The 21167-nt window shown below is 43.1% G+C and overlaps 1 protein-coding gene across 1 annotated transcript in view; it reads right to left on the bottom strand.

Annotated features, from left to right (window-relative positions):
* IRAK1 (interleukin 1 receptor associated kinase 1) overlaps positions 1-21167 on the bottom strand; it is a 157662-nt gene that overhangs the window by 77819 nt on the left and 58676 nt on the right. The window contains exons 2-7 of the mRNA XM_033922340.1: positions 16686-16859; positions 9943-10107; positions 8533-8690; positions 8252-8437; positions 6838-6902; positions 2636-2750 (exon numbers count right to left, since the gene is read on the bottom strand). Of these exons, the coding sequence (XP_033778231.1) occupies positions 2636-2750; positions 6838-6902; positions 8252-8437; positions 8533-8690; positions 9943-10107; positions 16686-16859 (863 nt within the window). The remainder of the gene's footprint in view (positions 1-2635; positions 2751-6837; positions 6903-8251; positions 8438-8532; positions 8691-9942; positions 10108-16685; positions 16860-21167) is intronic.

The raw sequence follows: 21167 nt of genomic DNA, 5'->3' as shown, positions 1-21167 counted from the left end.
GTAGTTCACGGTCCCCAACGTTGGTTTTGGCTGGAAAGCCATTAAGATAAGTGTTGCTGTTTTCTCTAAAAGCATACATTTAAAGAAACTTAGTTGTTTAATTGATTTTAAGTTTTGATAATACAAAATAAATTAAGGAAACAATATTAAAAATTGATGATAGGGTTGAACCCTCAGTTAGGTTTTCAATCAGTTAATAATTAATTAAATTTGAGGTGAGGAAGGAGGTTTTAAAGTAAATGATTACACCACATGCATTCAGGATGAAGATTTGAAATAACATCTAAATTATAAGAGGTCTCTTTACTGAGAACAATGCATCCCTTATGACAGTGGTTCCCAACCCTGTCCTGGAGGAACACCAGGCCAATTGGGTTTTCAGCCTAGCCCTAATGAATATGCATGAAGCAAATTTGCATGCCTATCACTTCCATCATATGCAAATCTCTCTCATGCATATTCATTAGGGCTAGCCTGAAAACCCGATTGGCCTGGTGTTCCTCCAGGACAGGGTTGGGAATCACTGCCTTATGATACTTCAACCTCTCCATTAATCTTGAGGATGAGTTCTATTGTTAAAACAGGGTATATTGTAACAATAAAAACAGTGGGTTAATAAAAGCGAAACATTAATTATAAATAAAGTAAGGCACTGATGTGTACAAAAGATCTTTTAAAACGAGTATTACAAATTATCCTTTATACCCCCTTTCTTTTTTGCTTATAGACATTTCTTTGTATGTTGGATAACTTAGAAATTGATTCGTTTGTGTTGTCTGAGTTCTACTTATACACAAGACAGATCTCAGACTTATCTTAGCAACACGTTATAATGTACAGTGACAAAAGATGAGAAACAAGGCTTAAGTAGATGGGATCTTGAAATCCCACTATCTTAACAGAGAAAGCTGCTTTTCTGCTCACTGCTAGAGTTCTCTGTCGAGCTGGGAGGTTAAAAGGCCCAGACAGTGGGATTATGGCCCACTTAATTGGGTAACTATCCCAGAGCCTTAAACAAAGAAACAGCAAGGTCTAATATGCTAAAGCAGGTTTAAAATTGGTAAACTGAGACATGGGAGATGGACAGAAGGTGAGAGAGTGCAGGTAAACTCAGGTTTGAACTGGTAGGCTGGCATGGATAGGGCAGCATGAGTTGAGCAATCCTCCTTGTTTACAAGAGGCAAAGAGACAAGAAAGCAGCAGCAGGTGATGGAGGAGCGATAGCACTGTGGAAGGAGTCTGCAAGCAATAGCTCTTCTTGGCCTGTAAAATGACCAGGCACTAACAAGAGGAAGAAAGGCTACATTTTCTTTGCAGTAATGGCACTTTATTGGCATGAAAAATAAAGAGGTATAGCTTGTACAGGGTTTCTCAGGTGCCATTAGATGGGGAACACCAGCTATGGTCATCTGTAACCAATGGCCCAGACTTTCAATAGTTGGTGGTGGGGTGGATGAGGGCATAGGTGGATAACAGTAATCTAAATTATGTGTATATTCAAACCATGGTTGGTGTATGGGTTTGAGGAAAGCCATTAAAAGGCAAGGCAGAGCAACGCATCATGAGGCGGTCACCATCACATGCCTTTATAGCAGCATTCTCCAAGTGGGATAAATGATCAATTAGAAGATTCAAGTCTCCCCCCCCCCAAATCCTCTTTTTCTGGGCTAGGGAAACAGAGGGGGGAGGGGGAGCAGAAGTGGTTCGAGAGTGATTTTCTTGGTTAAAGTTGAGGCCTTTCCACGCAATCAAAGCAGCACTGGAGCAGTTCTTAATGGTAGGAGTAATTCAGTTGGCAGAAAGTTAACAAGAAACAAAAGTGTTTGGTAAGAAGAATAGGGGAAAACAGTGAGAATAGAAAAAAAAAAAGCAGAAAACAAAAGTAGGGCATACACCTGTTACTTTCAGATCTCACACCATCATGAATGTGGAGCAGTTCAGCACAGGTGGGGATGATAATTGGAACCTGATTATTTTATTATAATGAGCATGTTTTCTCTTTGGGGGAAAAAGGCAAAAAAGCAGACCTTGTGAAGAAATTCTTATTAGTACATAAAAGTTCCTAGGTATTAAAAACAATTGCCCTATATGGTCACTTTTCACCAAAATCCAGCTGCATCGGGGTGGACCATCTGCCTTGTTGTTTTCTCACTCATGTTGTCTTTTAGTTTCTGTTTTATCTTGATATCTGAACTTTCAAAATGTGTTTCTGTAGCTTGCCATGAGCACCAGGGTGAAAAGGTTTTTTGTGTTTGTGTTTTTTTTTTTTTAATCTTTATTCATTTTCAAATCTTACAACAAGTGTATAATAATCAATCAGAAAAATTTTTAACAAATCACTTGACAATCTTACTTATAATCATTAAAACATAAAAGAATCCCTTCCCTCCCACCCATTTATTAATAATAAAACAATTAGCAATTATTATCTTTCCCAATCCCACCCCACCTATATCTTATATAATACCAAGGTGTTTAAGATGTGTTTAAGATCTTTTTAAAATTATGATAATTTCCTTGCTGTATGGAAGGGTGAAAAGGTTTAATAAACCAAGAACAGACCAGAGAACAGCATGATGCCTTCCCCCGGATAATAGAGGCGATGTGTAAATTTTGAACACAAATAAAAAAATACCTGTTTATGCAGCCGGTTCTCCAGCGAGCCATTTGGTAGATACACATAGATAAGGCAGTATACATCTTTCTCCACACAGTACCCAGCCAGGCTGACAATGTTTGGGTGCTGGAGCCTGGAGCAAACAAGAACATCAGCTGAGAAGAAACTGGACATCTTTTCCCTACCTACCTTCACCTTGCACTACACAGCAGAACCCCCCTGCACGAAAGACAGGCGAAGTGACCAGTAATGTGTGCAGGGTAACCAGCACCACTCCCTTGCCCTGCCCTGGAATACCCACCCAATGTATCGTAAGGGAGGACTGCAAGCACTGAGCCAATTGACAAGCCTCAGGGGAGAAAGATGTCAGCCTAGCTATCGCTACCATTCAGCATTTTTAGTTGGCATTACTTATGTCAGCGAAGGCCTATGGGAAATTATATCAATCTGACTCTGGCATGGGAATGCAGATAGACCCTGAGGGCAGGGAAACTGTTTTAAGTATCCCTGATATGTTTCAAGTAGCCCTGATTGAATCATGACTAGCTAAAAGGTGTTAATGTCTGATTAAGAGGGTGCTTAGGACATATCAGGGATAATTAAAACAGTTTCCCTGCCCTCAGGGTCTATCTGCATTCCCATGCCAGAGTCAGATTGATATAATTTCCCATAGGCCTTCGCTGACATAAGTAATGCCAACTAAAAATGCTGAATGGTAGCGATAGCTAGGCTGACAAAAGGCTCTTACAGAATTTCATGATGCACAAGAAGGCTGCCTCAAACTCGTTAACTGGAGCTGCACTGCCTTACTAAAGCTTTTTCATTTTGATTTCTTCTGACCTGGCAGTTTCCTCTGTTCCTTTGGCCTTCCGTTCAACCAGAGCCAAGACCAGGATCTACTGCCATGAGCATTTGTTTACAACCACCTGGAAACTTCTCGTAAATTTAACTAGGTGATTTTTCAGCTTACCCAGCCAAGTCCTGGGCCAGGGGCCATGCATTAAGGCTCCTTCCAAACCATGCAATCACAGACCCTGAATGTGGCCACTATACATTGCCTATGCAAGTTGATGGAAACTTTTGTCTCCCAGGAGTTGAGTGTGCTATCTCTGACGTCTCCAGCCCTGGCTGACTCAGGAGGTGAAAGACCAGAGCCAGGAATCAAGCCCAAAAAACAACAAAGCATACATACCGACAATAAACAGACTCAATAAATATTACCACCCACACATAACAGAATATCATTCTATAAAATTCGATTAGTATGCAAAACCAAATTATAAATCTATAAAAATACATTATAATACAAAAATGAACAACAAAGCTAACATCAAATAGAAGCAAAAACCCAAACAGAGTGTGAAATCTGTAGTGCACAAACTAGCATCTAACATCTGGCTAAATAGCTCTTGCAGCAGTCTGGAAACAGGCTAATATCCCTCTTTTAGACATGCTACTTCTCTTTTAACCCTTTCAGGACCATAAGGATCGTAGGCCAATTTTTGTGGTTTTGACGACATTTTTATGGTAAAAAGGGCTTGCAGATGCCAAAAAATTGATTTTTTTTGTGAAATATTATTTTTATTTAAAAAAAATCACACTTCTGGCTTATGGACAGTGTGGCAAGTGAATCTTCTCGTCAATCTAGCAACGACGCTAATGAATGAATGTCGGAACCAGTTTGTTTACATAAAGGCAGTATCATATGGAATCCGTACATATCAAATTTAGAACTGTAGACTATCCCAATCAAAATTTATAGGATTTTAAAGTTATGGGACAAATATGTCCCTTGGTCCTGAAAGGGCTACGGCTTTGTTTGGTTTAGCTCCCAAATATACAACTTAGCTTTTCTCTTTTGCAACCAACAGACATAAGAGAAACTCACATCTGAATTTTGTTTTTTTCTGCCTGTTAGAGGATGTAAACTTAGGGCTCCTTTTACTAAGCTGCCATTAGGGCATTAACGCGTGGAATAGCGCACGCGCTAGATGCAAACGCCAGTTCTAGCCGCGTAGCACGGGTTTAGTGCACGCTAAAATGCTGTGTGCGTTAAAAACGCTAACGCAGCTTAGTAAAAGGAGCCCTTAAAAAACATAAGCACATAAGCATTGCCTCTGCCGAGTCAGACCATAGGTCCATCATGCCCAGCATTCTGCTCCCGCGGCGGCCCCCCAGGTCAATGACCTTTAGTGATCTATTACTCTACTACTCTATTACTTTATAGCCTTTTGTACTGTATAGTAACCCTCTAATTGTATCCCTGGATCCCCTTTTCCCTCAGGAACTCGTCCAATCCCCTTTTGAACACCAAAGTCATACTCTGCTCTACCACCTCCTCTGGAAGCGCATTCCAGGTGTCCACCACCCTCTGTGTGAAGAAGAACTTCCTAGCATTTGTTCTGAACCTATCTCCCTTCAATTTTTTTTGAGTGCCCTCTAGTTTTTGTTGCCCCTGCCAGTCTGAAAAATCTGGCCCTCTCTACCTTCAATTATAAGTTTCTATCATATCCCCTCTAAGTCTCCGCTTTTCCAGGGAAAAGAGCCCCAGCTTCTCCAGCCTCTCAGCATACGAGAGGTTTTCCATGCCCTTTATCATTTTTGTCGCTCTCCTCTGGACCCTCTCGAGAATCGCCATATCCTTCTTAAGGTAAGGCGACCAGTACTGAACATCATCAAAATCTTTTTTCATATCAAGCAGCGTTATGGGGTAAGGATTTAGAACAATTGCTTTTGCTTACTGACACTTATGGGGAATTTAGGAGACATCTAAAAACATTATCTGTTTTTGAAGTATTTAGGCAGCTAATTCGTAAAAATTTTATTATGCGTTATTTTGATCATTTTAGTGTCTTTAATTATTGGCTTTTAACTTTTTTAGTTCTATTCAACTTCTTTTGTTTATTTTTAACTACTGTAAACTGCATAGAACTTTACGGCCTTGCGGTATATAAATTGATTATTATTACATATTTAGGCCTCCTTTTACGAAACTATGAGCGTCAGGAGCAGCTCGGGCCATTCAGTGCGCTATTTCATAAAAGAGGGGGTTAATGTCAAAGCTGACCACCCTAAAACCCAGAGAATGGAACCGTTACATTGCTATTTATTATTATTTGACAAAGCTTTTTTGTTTGTTTATAGTTTTCTAAAATAATAATAAAAACACCTGGAATACAAGGGTATGTTAAGGAAGATGATTAAGACTGTAGTTTGTACAAAGGGACAATCTATTGACATCACAGAAATTCGCTAAATACAATACCATCCAGCAAAAATGATTACCAAAATAATTTTATCAATGAGGATACAGGGTCAGAGCAGAAAAAAACCCTAAACAGTATAAAATTAAGAAATACAGAAAAATCTAAAAATATATATTTATTTTATTTAAAGCTTTATATATCCCAAGCATCCCAAATTCTATGTGGGTTACAATAAACAACATACAAAACAGCTCATTCACATAAACAACCCCATCCCATTACTTATAAAGGGAAAGCCTTTTGAAAATAATGTACTTTTAAATATTTACGGAACTGCAATAATGTTAACACTGACAAACTGCCTCCAGAAGGGAATTCCACAACTGGGGACCTACCACACAAAATACCTGGGATCGTACTGAAGTCAAACGTTATCTGCAGTAATGATGGTACCTTCAACAACTGCTTAGACTGGGAACGCAAACTACGAGAAGGCACATAGGACATAATCAAATCCAACACAACCAAGGGCAACGCTCGATGCACTGCCCTGTAGACCAAAACTACAGTCTTAAACTGAAGTCTCCAGAGAAAAGGAAGCCAGTGCAAATCAATCAACCATGGAGAGATATGCTCCCTTTGGGACAATCTCCCAATCACGTGTCACTGCATTTTGGGCAACCTACAATGCCCTTAGTGACTTCTAAGGAAGTTCACAAAACAGAGAATTACAGTAGTCTAAATGTGACAGCACAAAGCATTGCATAACCTGTCAAAAAATTAGATGGAAGCAACAAATCTCAAAGTCTCAGCACCAAATGAATTTAAAAAAATGTTTTTACCACAGCCTCAATATCATCACACACACATATATAATAACACAAAATACAGTAACATACACAGGAGACCCTCAGGTGAATGTGTCTGTGCAAGGCGCGACCAAATAAGTGTCTGTGGGACACACAACACACAGGGAAGATTAGAGAAAAAGAGAAAGATGCCTCTAACACTTACTGTGAGAGTTTCTGCACCTCTGCCATGAAGCTCTGCTTCACTATATTCCACTCCAGCTCTGCATCCTGAGTTCAACAAAAACCAGGAAAGATAAAAATGGATTTAAAAAAAAAAGGACAAATAGATTTTAATTTCAAAGGGGAGTAGATAGCAAGAGGAGGTAATGACCAGAACTCATATTGTGTATACTAGAACAGTGTTCTTCAACCTTTTTACACCTATAGACCAGCGGAAATAAAAGAATTATTTTGTGGACCGGCACTGGTCCGCAGACCGGCAGTTAAAGAGCACTGGGCTAAGTGGTGGGCCAGATCCCACCCCCATAATATTACTAATTGTAACACTATTTTTTCCATTCATTTTTCATATACACACACAATTTAATTTTATTAACAACATATAATGGTTAAAATTAAACTACACAAAGCACACTGTATGCTTCTCAACATTCATTCCTACCAGAACAGATTACCCCTATGCAAATACGGGACCACAAACTAAAATTACTAATATATTCAAATGAAACTCTAAGATTCAAGACTCAGCATGCAGTACAACCCCAGAGAAAAAGAAACAAATACATTTCTTCTTGAACAGTGCAAAATACAGAGAGCAGATGAAAATTCTCAAATTTGACACATTTCAATCACTAAATTGAAAATAAAATCATTTCCCTACCTTTGTTGTCTCCCTCCCTCCATGTGCCTTTCCTTCATCACGGCAGTTGGGTGAGGCTGGGTGTCCTGCCCTCTCTTGTTTACAAACAACGCCTTGAGAAAGCCAGCTGTCTCTCTTGTCTTCCTTCCCCCCTGCAAGAAACATACCAGCGCTCCCACCTGGATGCTTTATGTTGCCCGCGACCGGATCCCTCTTCCTCACTGCCTGCGGCTGCTGCAGATCTGAGATTTACCACCACTACTTGCTCCATAGAAAGAGAGAGAAGCCTGAATAAAGATCTGATTTCCTTTCCTATCCCTGTGGCTCTTCCACACTTCCCCTCTTCCTCACTACCGGTCCGCGGCCGAAACGTGCTTCGGGCCCGAGATCAGTGTACAAAGACACTGCAGCGGCTCCTTGCCTTCCCTCTGACGTTGCGACGTCAGAGAGAAGGGGCACAGGATGCGCGTAGGAGCCGCCACCCGCACCTTTGTGCATTGATCTCCTCGGGTCCGAGGCACATTCTGGCCACGGACCGGCAGGAAATTTCTGCGGACTGGCACTGGTCCACAGACCGGTGGTTGAAGAACACTGTACTAGAATAAAACAAGAAGTCACAGGCTATATCTTCCCTCAGGTGTGTTCAGCTGGAAGGTCCTATTTCCATTATTTAAGTTACAGATAAATTTAACTCCTTGTGTTTCTAGCCAAAAATGAAGCTCAAGTGCAACACAGTTGTATAATTTTTCCCACTTGCCTGCTTCAGTTTCTTCACTGCATAGTCTGTGTTGCGCATTGTAGCCTTGAAGACTCTGCCAAAGCCGCCCTCACCAATCAGAAAGGACTCTGAGAAGCCCTGGGTGCCAAGGACCACTTCTTCATATGGCCAGCATAAAAGGTTGGGTTGTGCGGCGGCAGCGGAGATAACCGAGCTTTTGTCAGGCTAGAATTACAAACAGCATATAATGGAGTATTAAGATGGGACGTGTTATTTGAGGATCTCTCTCACTGCGCCTCCAAGCGTCGGCCTTTGTATACCTGCACAGAAGGCATGGCTCTGCCATCGTCGGTGACACTGCTTCGACTGTTGGCACTGCTGCTGCTCCTAGATGGAAGGTGCTCACTGTTCACACTAATGAGGCTTTGGGGAGGGCTTGGGGGAGAGCTAGGGTGAGGTAGGAGTCTCTGTGGAGCCACTGGATTTAATAAAGTAAAAGATTATATTTATTTATTTCAAAAAAATTATATACCACCTATAGTCTAGGCAGTTTACAAAACAACATACAAAATAAGCAACAGCAATACAACATATGGTCAGACTCTCCTACCTCCTCCACTTCGAACATACTCGTTTTGTTCACATAAATGCATTGTCCTATAACTAAATCTTCCCGAGTTTTTAAAAGTATCACAGAAATATCATAGAAATTTTTATTCACATAAATACAATGACAACTGACTGTCTGAGTATACCAGGCTTTATTAAAAAGAGAATCACCGCTAGATCCCTACAAAGCACAATGGGAGAGGAATGTTCCAGAGGGGAAAGGGCTACCTAGTTGGGACCATATCTATAAAAGGTTATTTAAATCTACATTGCCCCTTAACTATATAGAAAATGGGTTTAAAATGTTTTATCGGTGGCATTATACCCCTGAGCGTCTTTTTTCAATTTTTCATGTGGGTTCTGATCGATGTTGGCAAAACTGTGGGGAGCGAGGAGATTTTATACACATCTGGTGGACCTGTCCTGGAGCGAGACCTTATTAGCAGCGCGTGGGTTGCTTTTTAGTTCAGATTTTTCATAAACATTGTTGCCAGTTGCTAGAATGTTGTTTACTTAATATGGGAGTTCCTGGGTTTGTCAACTCCTGAACAGAAATTGGCAGCCTTTGCTTTTACAGCTGCCAGACTTGCTTTGGCGCAGTGTTGGCGTACTCCTAGGGTGCCTCCTCTTCTAAATGTTTACTCTCGTTTGGATTATTTACATTTAATGTCCCACCTTACTGCATTGAAGCATAATACACTCTTAGCTTATCAGAAGATTTGGAACCTATATCTCCAATGGCGGCAACACTCTACCTAGGTTTGTTTTGTGATAGTGGAGGGGAAGTTATGTATCTTTCATTGTTTTGATTTTTGCATTTTGTATTGCCTTTGATTATGTTCTGTTCTGAAAATTTCCTAAATAAAGTTATGGAAAAAAAAAAAAGTATCCTTGGGTTTACATAATCGTAACTGACCTATCAATGAGTTCCAAAATTTCACCCCTACCATTGAAACATAGAACTCCCGACCCTGGTATGTATCACATGTCTCGCTTTCATCAAAGACAGTAAGTTCCCCCACATTGCTCCCAGATGGACAACATGCCTTCACATGCACTCATGCTCACAAGCACACTGTTCTCACTCTTCCCTCTCCCTTTGCGCCAGAAGCAGATGTCACCTGGGGTGAACAGAGTTGTGATCTCTTGACAACGCTTGGTCTTTTTGTCAATCCTCTCAGGTAATAATGGTGGCTGTGGGACAGGATCGGGGCATGGAGGAGAAGGATGATAAGGAGGATGAAGAGCAGGAGGAGGAGGAGGATCCTGCTGGACCTTCTTTTGCCCTGATAAAAAGAAAATTAAGTATTGTTAGGGGCTGAGAGCAGAGCTCAGTTAATTCTACTACTTAGAGCAGAGGTGTAAAAGTCCCTCCTCAAGGGCCGCAATCCAGTCAGATTTTCAGGATTTCCCCAATGAATATGCATGAGATCTATTAGCATACAATGAAAGCAGAGCAAGCAAATAGACCTCATGCATATTCATTGGGGAAATCCTGAAAAGCCAACTGGATTGCGGCCCTCGAGGAGGGACTTTGACACCCCTGGTCTATGTGATCAGGTTTCTTCACTTTCTAATTGCCACATTGTTTTCTTTGAGCTATGTCTGGTGTGTTCACAAAAAATAAAGATGGCAATTCTATAAAAAGTCATGACAAAACAGGTGCCCCACAGCATTAGGGTGCACCTAACCTGTTAAAATAGTCTCTCAAACTTTTTTTTAGCTCTGGCACACTAAACGGAGCAAATGTTTTTCGCAGCACATTATAATTGAAAATCAACAAACATTTAAATTTGAGAGTTATTTAAAGTTCTTTAAGCAATGCATGGGTAATTATAACAGTGAAACTAAAGTAGATAGCATAGAATTGCTAATCAATGTGATGGATGTGCTTGTTTTTGAGTACAAATTAACTCAAAACACAGCTCGATAGTTGACAAGCAAACACACATTTCATCATATACCACCTGCAGTCGTTCTCTTTTTTTAAATTTAATTTCTGTCAGAGCTGAAAATCCAAGTTCGCAAAGATAAGAAGATAAAATGATAACAAAGCCTTGATTGCTTTGTTGCTCAAGTTAGGATAACTACTGCATAAAATTAAAAATTACTTGCCCTATTTTCAAGGATCAATCACGTCAAAGAATGGTGCTTGTCTGGGTGGTTGTATCCTTATGCATACAGACGCTCACAACATTGACAGACTCTTGCATACGTGATGTACATTTCATCTTATGAAGGGAATTTCTAAAGTAAAATTCTGGAATCTCTCGTGGCACACCCAGTATCTCTTCAGGGTACACCATTGTGTAGTTTGAGAGACACTGATATAAGTTGTGGTATCGTTAAGAAGACTCCAACTGCTTTCTCTTCCAGGGTTTCTTGAAAGGCCTGTAATGCTATTTGAATGGTGACGGGACTAAATCGCTCGAGACAACGGCGCGCTGACAACTGAGCGCAGACAACTGAGCACAAGGTTGACGGCGCGCCGAAGAAAAGCACTATTTTAAAGGGCTCCGACTGGGGGTGTGGGGGGGGAACCCCCCCCACTTTACTTAACAGACATTGCGCTGGCGTTGTGGGGGGTTTGGGGGGTTGTAACCCCCCCACATTAAACTTAAAACTGAACTTTTTCCCTAAAAAACAGGCAAAAAGTTTGGTTTCAAGTATAATGAGGGGGGTTACAACCCCCCAAACCCCCCACAACGCCAGGGCGATGTCTGTTAAATAAAATAGGGGGGTTCCCCACCAACACCACCCGTCAGAACCCTTTAAAATAGTGTTCTTCGGCACGCCGTCAACCTTGCGCTCAGTTGTCTCGCGCGATTTTGTCTATGAACCATTTAAATGGCTCTCAGCTCCAATCTGTTGATGGACCATTTTCTCTGCAAAGGTTCCCAATGGCCCTGGGCCAGATGACCTTTGCAATTACCTCATAGGAACATAAAAATAGTTCATCAAGCCCGGTAGCCCACAGTGGCCAATCCAGGTCACTAGTACCTGGTCAAAACCCAAGGAGTAGCAACATTTCATGCTACTGATCCAGGGCAAGCAGTGGCTTCCCCCATGTCTTTCTCAATAACAGACTATGGACTTTTCCTCCAGGAATTTGTCCAAACCTTTCTTAAAACCAGCTACGCTATCTGCTCTTACCACAACCTCTGACAACGCGTTCCAGAGCTTAACTACTGTATTTCCCTGCATATAGGCTGCCCCTCTGCATAGGCCGCGGCCTATGTTTAAAAAACAGAATATAAGCTGCCCCATGATATTAGCCACGGCTTATCTTCCGGTACCTCCCCTACCTTTTACATTCATCCTCCCCATCCCCGTACCTTTTTAGGAAGCCCCCTTGCTGGCGCGCGGTTCGGGTATCCAGCAGTGCAAGGCAACCACAATCTCTTCTGCATCCAGCCTGCCCCAACACTGCCCGCTGAATGGCTGATGTCAGCTCTCATGGGACTCGCGAAAACCAACCTCAGCCACTCAGCAAGTGGTGCGGGGGCAGGCCGGATGCTGACGAGATCACGGCTGCCCTGCACTGCAGAAGACCTGAGCCAGCGAGGGGACTTCCTAAAAAGGTACCGGGGGTGGGGGGGATGATTTAAAAGTTTTAGATAGACCGCCCCATATAACTAGGCCACACACTATACATGGGTTTGTAAAAAACATGTATAGGCTGCGGCCTACATATGGGGAAATGCAGTATTCTCTGAGTGAAAAAAATTTTCCTCCTATTGGTCTTAAAAGTATTTCCCTGTAAACATCGAGTGTCCCCTAATCTCTGTAATTTTTGACAGAGTGAAAAATTGATCCACTGGCATCTGTAGTCAGAATCACCCATGTTGCTATGCATAGAGGCAATCCTTTGGACACTGTCTATGGCCTTAGCTACTATTGCAAACTGAAGGCTTCCACTCAAAAGGCATCTGAAGGGAGTCCATCTATGGTGATCAGCAGGACAGAAGTGTGTTCTGGAGAGGTCAGAGATGATATTTCGCCCAAGGTACCACCTCTACTACTGCCACCATGGACTCCAATAACTGTAGATAATGTTATGCCATTGGGGCTGGCATTGACAGAATCTCTAAAATCTGCTGCCTCAACTTTCGTTTGTGAGCCTCCGGAAGAAAGACATGGCCCTCTGCTTTGTTGAATACAATTCCCAAGTACTTCAGGGATGACAAGAGATCCAGATGACTCTCCTAGAAATTGATGATCCAACCCAGTTCCTGCAAGAGGTGGACTATTTGCATCACTGCCTTGTGGCCCTCTGCCTAGGATGCAGCCCTGATGAGCCAGTCATCCAAGTATGGATGACCCTGAATCCCGGCTCTGCGCAAATGACCTGCTAACACCACCATTACCTTGGTATTACGTGCACGGCGCCAATGCTAGTCCAAATTGGAGTGCCAAGAACTGAAAATGTCTCTCCAGCACATGAAATCTGAGAAACTTTCTCTGTGCTGGAAAAATGGGAATATGCAAGTGAGCCTCTATCAGATCCAGAGAGGCTGGATATTCCCCCAACTAAGGAAATAACTGATCTTACTGTCTCAATACGGAACTTGGGCACTTTTAAGGCCGAATCTTTCTTTGGCATGATGAAGTATTTAGAGTATCTGCCCAATCCTGATTCGGCCTCCGGGACTTCTCCCACCGCCTGGATCTGCAGCAACCGTTGCACCTTTGCTTGTACTTAAGCTACTTTCTCTGGCCTTCCAGCCGGGGTGTCTATAAAAAAAAAAAAGTATTGAGGCGGCTGAAAAAACTTTGAGCTTTTACCCCTCTAAAATGATGTCCAGCACCCACAGGTCTGTACAAATCCATTCCCAGGCCTCTTGATATTCCACAAATCTCCCACCTATACAGGGATGATCGGAGAGGAATTTGACGTCATTGGGACTTTTTGCAATTAGATGCCGAACAGGCATCTGATACAGGATTTCATCCAGAGGCCTCAAACCTCTACCTAGCCTCTTGAAATAACTTCTGCGAAGAGAAGTTCACCGAAGACTGCTAAGGCTGCCTGTAGCCTTGAAAGGAGCTACAACTTGACCTTCGAGGCACACATGGCTTGCTATCCAGAACAGACAGGACACCTATCCATTACACTGGTTATAAGGTCTATTCCTTTCCCAAAAAGCATCTGTCCCTTAAAGGACAGTTTACTCAATGTGGCTTTAGAAGCCATATCGCCTGCCCATTGTCTGATCCAAAGCATCCCACAGGCAGAAATAGAGTAAGCAGACACTTCACTCATGACCCTAAACACATCATACATGGTGTCTGCAACATAAACCACCACCAGCACCCCACCCCCCAACAGAACCATATGGGGCTATGCGCTCATCTTCAAAGCCAGAGCATGGTGTACCATTTTATGGTAGGCATGTACCGCAAAGAAAGCCACAGCTGCTGCCTTAAAACCCAAAGCCAAGGCCTCAAATTGCCTTTTGAGAATCAGATCCAGTCTGCAGTCCTGAGCATCCTTCAGGATCACACTGTCTTAACTGAGAAGAGAAGTATGCTTTGTAACCTGTGCCACCAAGGAATCCACTTTAGGTGGCATAAACAGTTGCTGGAAATCAGAAGTCGTGGGATATAGCTTAGACATCCACCTAGCCCCTTGCAAAGGCCCCTCTGGCATTTCCCAATGCACCGTCAGCATCAAAGTGATCTCAGGATGCGAAGGGAAAAAAAAATGTGGACTGGGTCTTGGAGCTGCTCAGCAGTGAGCGCTGTGTTGAGGCTCTAAAATCTAGTTCCCTCAGAGAGACTGCAATGATCTCATTTAAGTCGGCCAGCTTAAAGAGACAGCACAATGTCAAATCCTCTCCCTGGTCTAGGGCAGCTTCATACAGCCTCTGGCTGTACTCACCCCCACAAGAACATGCGGTTTTCTACAAAGAAGGTACTTCTGGAGAGAAGAGGCATAGATTTGGATCCTCAATCGTCCCAGTCTTTCTCTGACTGGTCCTTCAAATTCCTAGAGACCTCTTGTAAAGAAGCCAGATTTTGCAGGGATAAACTGCCTCAGCTGGACCTGGGGACTGTTTGTACATCATATAGGCATCATACATGAGAACCACAAATCAGAGTTAAAAACTTAATTAACCCTGAGTCCCCCGGAGGACTTCTTTAGGACTCCCTCAAGGGAGCTCCCTGTAATAGTGGCATCTGCACATTTTTGCTCTTCTGACAGCACCGGATCACAAATAGAAAGCTCTAGGAGGGTTTCATGCCCCACTTCTCGAGTTTCCTGTGCTTCTGAGCCTCTGGAGAGTCTGGCGGGGGGTAAAGTCTACTGCTACCTCCCCCCTCTCGTGTGCCATGGCATGCAGCACAAGGGCGATCCTCAGGCACCCATCCAGCACAAACCTAGCATAATACAGTGGTTAGGGGCCCATGGCCCTTACCACTCAAGGGCCCAGAACACTGTCAGTTGGCTCCTGTACAGAAAAGCAGCAAAATGTCAGAGTTCAGAATAAATGTGGAAATATCAGAAGCCCTACCAGTTGTATCATCAAAGCAAAAAGAAGGGGGGATGGTAATGTGTGAAGTTCGATAGGGCTTGTGATATAATCGTTTCCCCAAGCATATATGTAGCGACACCCCTGAGCAATTTTGTAAGCACCTATTTAAGGAGCAATATATGATGGAGCCACAATGAGAGCTAGAAAAAGGGGTGTAAAAAGTCTGCAAGTCCCACAGTATATGTTAACAATGTATGGAATTACTATTTTCTTGGCAGACAAGAGGACAAAATAGCCACTAAGGAGCAATTTTGAATCTTTCTCCAGTTTTAAAACTCTGCATTGAGAAAGCACAGATACACTCACTTTTGAAAACTGCGGTAGGCGCCAAGCGCGAGTAGTCACTTGCATCTCCTTTTGTGCAAGTAGAATACAGCTGGAAAAGTACGAGCAAAGCCTTGGAAATGTTATCCACGCATGGAATTTTCCTCTCCCTGACTTAAACACAGCCTGGGAATGCCTCTTACCTACTGTTCCAGAATGCAATCACCTTGAGCTACAACTGGAAAAGGCATGAGCTAAATCCAAAATCCCTTCCGTTCCTCTTAGAAATGCGTGTGTAAGAGACTGTCTGAAAATTACCCTCTAATAGTTTTCTGACCTAAAATTGCCCCTGCAGACTGTGTTAAGACTTGGCTCCTCTGGCTGACAAAACACCAGGCTGTGTTCTTCCTGGCCTATACCACCTTCCCACAAGCTGGGAGCATGCTGTCAACCAATCTGCTGAAAAGAGAGGGGCTTTATTCTCAGTGGTACATATTGGACAGGCATCTTTGTAACAGGTAGATGCAGTCAGACAAACCTTATGAACAGCCCAAGTATGTGTCACCGCCCTAAAACCTTCATTCTCAACTCCAACCATTCCAAAACAGAATTCATGTGGACCTTATGTTTATACCTTTACATCTTACTTTTCTTTAACCATTGTAGTTCTACCCTTTTTTCCCCAATCGTACCCGTTTGTCTAGTCTAGTATGTTATTGTTTTGTCAAGTATGTTTTTTTGTTAAAGTTATGTTAATTTGTATTATTTGTTTTTTACCCTATTTTAAAATGTATAACCAACTTGAAATAGATTGATAAGGTGGTATATCAAATTTTTAATAAACTTGAAACTTGACCTTGTTTTGTCAACCTTGTTATGTTCCTTGTTAACTGCTTAGATGTATAGACAGTCTATAAATTGTTTATAATTTTAAAAAATGGTCTTTCAAGCACAAAAAAAGGCTCCAAACTCAGATAGCCTGTTCACATAACCTTACAATCTTCAACACAGCTCCAGTTTCTGCCCCTTGAGGGAGGCATCTCCCCCTCCCCCCCAAAACTCACAAGATAGGATGATATTACGAGCCCGCAGCAACTTTAGTTGGTCCAGGATACTCAGCAGTTCTCCAACTTTGCCATTCCGGCTTATCCAGTGCCACATTACACTTTCTGTACGGTGCCAGTGGCTCTGCTGCTCCAGCAGCCGTAGCTGCGTCAGGTCCCGGACTATCAATGTGGCTGGCAAGGGAGGAAAGGAAGAAAAGACTGGCATTAGACTTAAAGAAACCCAGAGGCATGTTACGATACCAGCATGAAATCCTGAGGGCTGCAGTTCAGATGCTGACTTAACATTCCTAAGCATGTGTGAATGTTTGTAGAAATCTTGGGCAACAGACATTTTTTTTTCTACTAGAAGAAAAATATAAATTTTTCCCATTTTTTTGGTTTCACTCATTTTGCAATTTGTACCCACATAAGAACATAAGATTTGCTGCTGCTGCAGTCCGCTCACGCGGTGGCCCTTAGGTGAAAGACCAGTGCCCTAGCCTTACCTGCATATGTTTTGGTCCAGCAGGAACTTATTTTTTTTTTTTTTTTTTTTTTTTTTTTTTTTTGTAGTTTAAAATTTTATTAAACAAAATGAAAACAGTACACAGGCAGTATGCCAACAGCAAAAGTACATTGCCCATATGAAACAACAGAACCCCCCCACCCCCCCCCACCGAGTGATACAATATAAGCCTAAAACAAAGGAAGATGCAAAAGAAAAATAAGAAAAGTTTCAAAGTAGACCTCGCCAGGAGCTATAACGAGACCACTGTCGATGAAACGTTCCACAGGAATCATTATTTAAAGCAGTCAATTTGGACATCAAGTAAATTTGATCAACCTTATGTAACAGTTCAGTCCGAGAAGGCAAAGAGTCCCGCTTCCAATACGTAGCCACTAAAAGTCTGGCTGCCGTAGCAACCAGGGCCACAAAATGATTCTGATCCACATCCAGACTTCCCAAAGGATAGTTAAGTAAAAATGTGTCCATACGCAATATGATGGGTAAGCGTAACACATCAATCAGCAGTCGTTGAACCATCTTCCAAAAAGGTACAATCTTAATACAATCCCACCACACATGCCCAAAGGAGCCCAGACACCCACAATTGCGCCAACAGTGCCCGTTCCCACAGTGATAGAAACGATGCACCTTTTCTGGCGTGAGGTACCACTGAAATAGCATCTTATACCCCTGCTCCACTAAGGGAGATGCCAAGGAGACTCTCAGCAGTGTACCATAAAGACAGTCCCATTGCCGATAATCCAAAACCCTTCCCAGCAAGAGTTCCCAACGATGTTCATATGTGTGGGCCTGTGGTCGAGTGTATAAAAGAGCCCTATAAAGACGGGAAATAAGGCCCACCCCAGATCCCATCCTAAAAACTTGTAAGAAAGCAGAGTCTGCCCCTTCCCACTCCGGGACCACCCTCTTCACCATAAAATCTCGAAGTTGGACATAGGCGAAAAAATCAGTCGAGGGGAGATCATATATAGATTGTAAGGCAGCAAAGGGTACCAGTTGTCCACCCACTACCAGCTGACCTAGGACCCTAAGACCCTCCATTTCCCAACGCCGAAAAATCCCAGTATCTTTAGCAGGCAGAAAATCAGGGGCAAATCTAATGGGAGTAGCATAAAAATAGCGCTGACGTGGGAACCAAGCTCGTCGAACCCGGCTCCACGCATGCAAAGTACATTCCATCCCATAAGATGTCTCAGTTTGCAGATCCCGAAGGATATCAAAAGACAGCCAGGGCACTGCTGCCAAAGGGTAAGTAGGTTGTAAGGCCTGTTCAAGTGAGACCCAGCGCTGGGAGGGATATGCCCAATGAAACAGTCCCTGCAGTTGGGATGCATAATAATATGTAGAAAAATCAGGAACACCCATTCCCCCATGTAATCTGTCCCAGTACATACGTTCCCTCCGCACCCTAGGGGGTTTACGTGTCCAGATATAAGCAAAGGCCCGCCTTTGTAGCCTAAGCAAGAACCGTTTAGGAATTGAGAGAGGTAGGCAGGAGAACAGATACAAAAAACGAGGCAATACATTCATACGCAACGCACTAATCCTACCCATCCAAGACAATCTCAATCCCTCCCATCGGTCCAGATCAGCAAATACAGTTCTTAGCAACGGGGGGTAATTCAATTCAAAAAGGTCAGAAAGTCTTCGAGATATACGCACACCAAGGTATTTAATGGATTTAGCCGCCCATCGAAACGAGAACCTAGCACGTAGGTCCGTCACCAACAAGTCCGGAAGGGAAACGTTAAGCAATTCAGATTTTTCGATGTTGATTTTAAAGCCAGCCACCACCCCAAATGTAGTCAAAACACGAAGCGCCTCCGTCAGAGAGCGAAGTGGGTGGGTCAAGGTAAACAAAATATCATCGGCATACAATAAAATCTTATGCTCTTCACCACCCACCACAATTCCCTGAATGGCAGCATTCGCACGTATAGAGGCTGCTAAAGGTTCCATGACCAGCGCGAAAATCAGTGGTGACAAAGGGCACCCTTGCCTAGTCCCTCTACGGATCATAAAATTAGCAGTATATCTTCCATTAACTCTTAAACAAGCCTCCGGGGCAGCATATAATAAAGTCACCCAGTGTAGAAAAGCACCCGAAATGCCCATTTTCTTCAAGGCCGCTAACATAAACGGCCAATAAACCCTATCAAAGGCTTTTTCAGCGTCAACTGATAACAGGACTGCCGGAACAGAATTTTGATGGGCCACTCCAATAAGATCTAACACTCTTCGGATGTTATCACCAGGTTGCCTCCCTGAAATAAAGCCACATTGATCTCCATGCACTAGGTAAGGCAGAAAGCGTTGCAACCGGACTGCCAAAATACGGGTAAACAGCTTATAATCCACTCCTAACAATGAAATAGGGCGGTAAGACCCACAAAGGAGGGGATCTTTCCCAGGTTTAGGAAGAAGGGAAACCGCTGCTTGACGAAACGAATACGGCAGACAATCCCCCTCCAAAAAAGAATTAAACAATCTAGTCAGAGGATTGACTATATGGGCCTCCATTTTCTTATAAAACAGGGGGGAAAAGCCATCAACACCCGGTGCCTTGGAAGCAGCCAGATGACGTATAGCCGCTACCACCTCAGCGGGTTGAATAGGGGAAGAAAGCCACTCCGCATCCACTTCCGCCAAACAAGGCAAAGTGACGTTAGATAGAAAAGCATCAATCTCCCCCTCCGTGGATTCAGTTTCCGGAGTGTACAGAGTCTGATAGAAGGATAAAAAAGCCTGATGGATGTCCCCATCATCTACACAAAGCTGACCCGAAGCATTACGAATCCGAGTTATGGAGTGTTGTGCTTGGATTTGCTTGATCTGTGCAGCTAACAAGCGGCCTGCCCTACCACCCCATTCAAAAAACCGCTGTTTCCGCCTCTGCAGGGCCCAAGCCATGCCCTCTAAATCAAGTTCCTGTAAATCTCTCCGGCACTCCGTCAACGCAACCCTCCCAGCCACCGACGGGGCTCTCTTGTGAGCATTCTCTAGGCGTCGAAGGCGAGACACCAGTTCTAATCTGCGTGCCACTCGACATTGATTTCTGTACGACCCTCTCGAGATACAACAACCCCTAAGGGTAGCTTTAAAACTTTCCCAAAGAATTGCAACATTAATGCCAGCTATGTCGTTGAATACAAAAAACTCCTCGACATCAGTCTCTAAAAGAGTCAAGGTATTGGGATCTTTTAACAAAGAGTCATTCATACGCCACAAGCGACGGCCGCCTCTAACCTGTCCAATCTGTAACTCCAGAGTCAAAGGAGCATGATCTGACCACACCCGGGGCTCAATACTGGAGGCTAGGGCTCGAGGCAAAGCAATACGAGGTAGCATCCACATATCAATTCTAGTATATGAATTATGTTTTGATGAATAAAATGTGTAATCTCGCGTGCCTGGATGTAAATAACGCCACACATCTATCAAATCATGCCTACGCAGGAAGCGCAGCAATGCTCTTCTGTCGCTTCTAGCGTAGCGGATGGAAGAATTTGAATTATCCTCCTGAGGATAGCAAGTAAGGTTAAAATCTCCACCCACAAGGAGTGTACCTTCTACATGATCTAACAGCATACGCTCTAACAACGTAAAGAAGGCCCCCTGACCAGCGTTTGGGGCATAGACATTCAGCAAACTATACAAAGTTCCATCCAGCTCAGCCTTGACCAATATGTAGCGGCCCTCAACATCCCGCACCACCTCTCTCAATACCACCTGGACACGTTTATGTATTAAGATGCCCACCCCCTGGGTCTTTTTCCGGACCTTATTAGAAGAAAGGAAAACGTGTGGATAGTTGTGGTGTGTAAGCAATTTCTCATAGTGAGATTGAAAATGGGTCTCCTGAATAAATCCAACCGCACTATTCAGGCGGCTCATTTCTTTAAATAACAAGCGTCGTTTTTGTGGAGAATTCAGACCATGTACATTATAAGATAGCAAAGTGAGTTTATCCA

Source organism: Geotrypetes seraphini, chromosome 1 (genome assembly GCF_902459505.1).
Source record: "Geotrypetes seraphini chromosome 1, aGeoSer1.1, whole genome shotgun sequence".
In the NCBI taxonomy this organism is placed as follows: Eukaryota; Metazoa; Chordata; class Amphibia; order Gymnophiona; family Dermophiidae; genus Geotrypetes; species Geotrypetes seraphini.
This window is presented reverse-complemented; position numbering and strand designations above follow the sequence as displayed.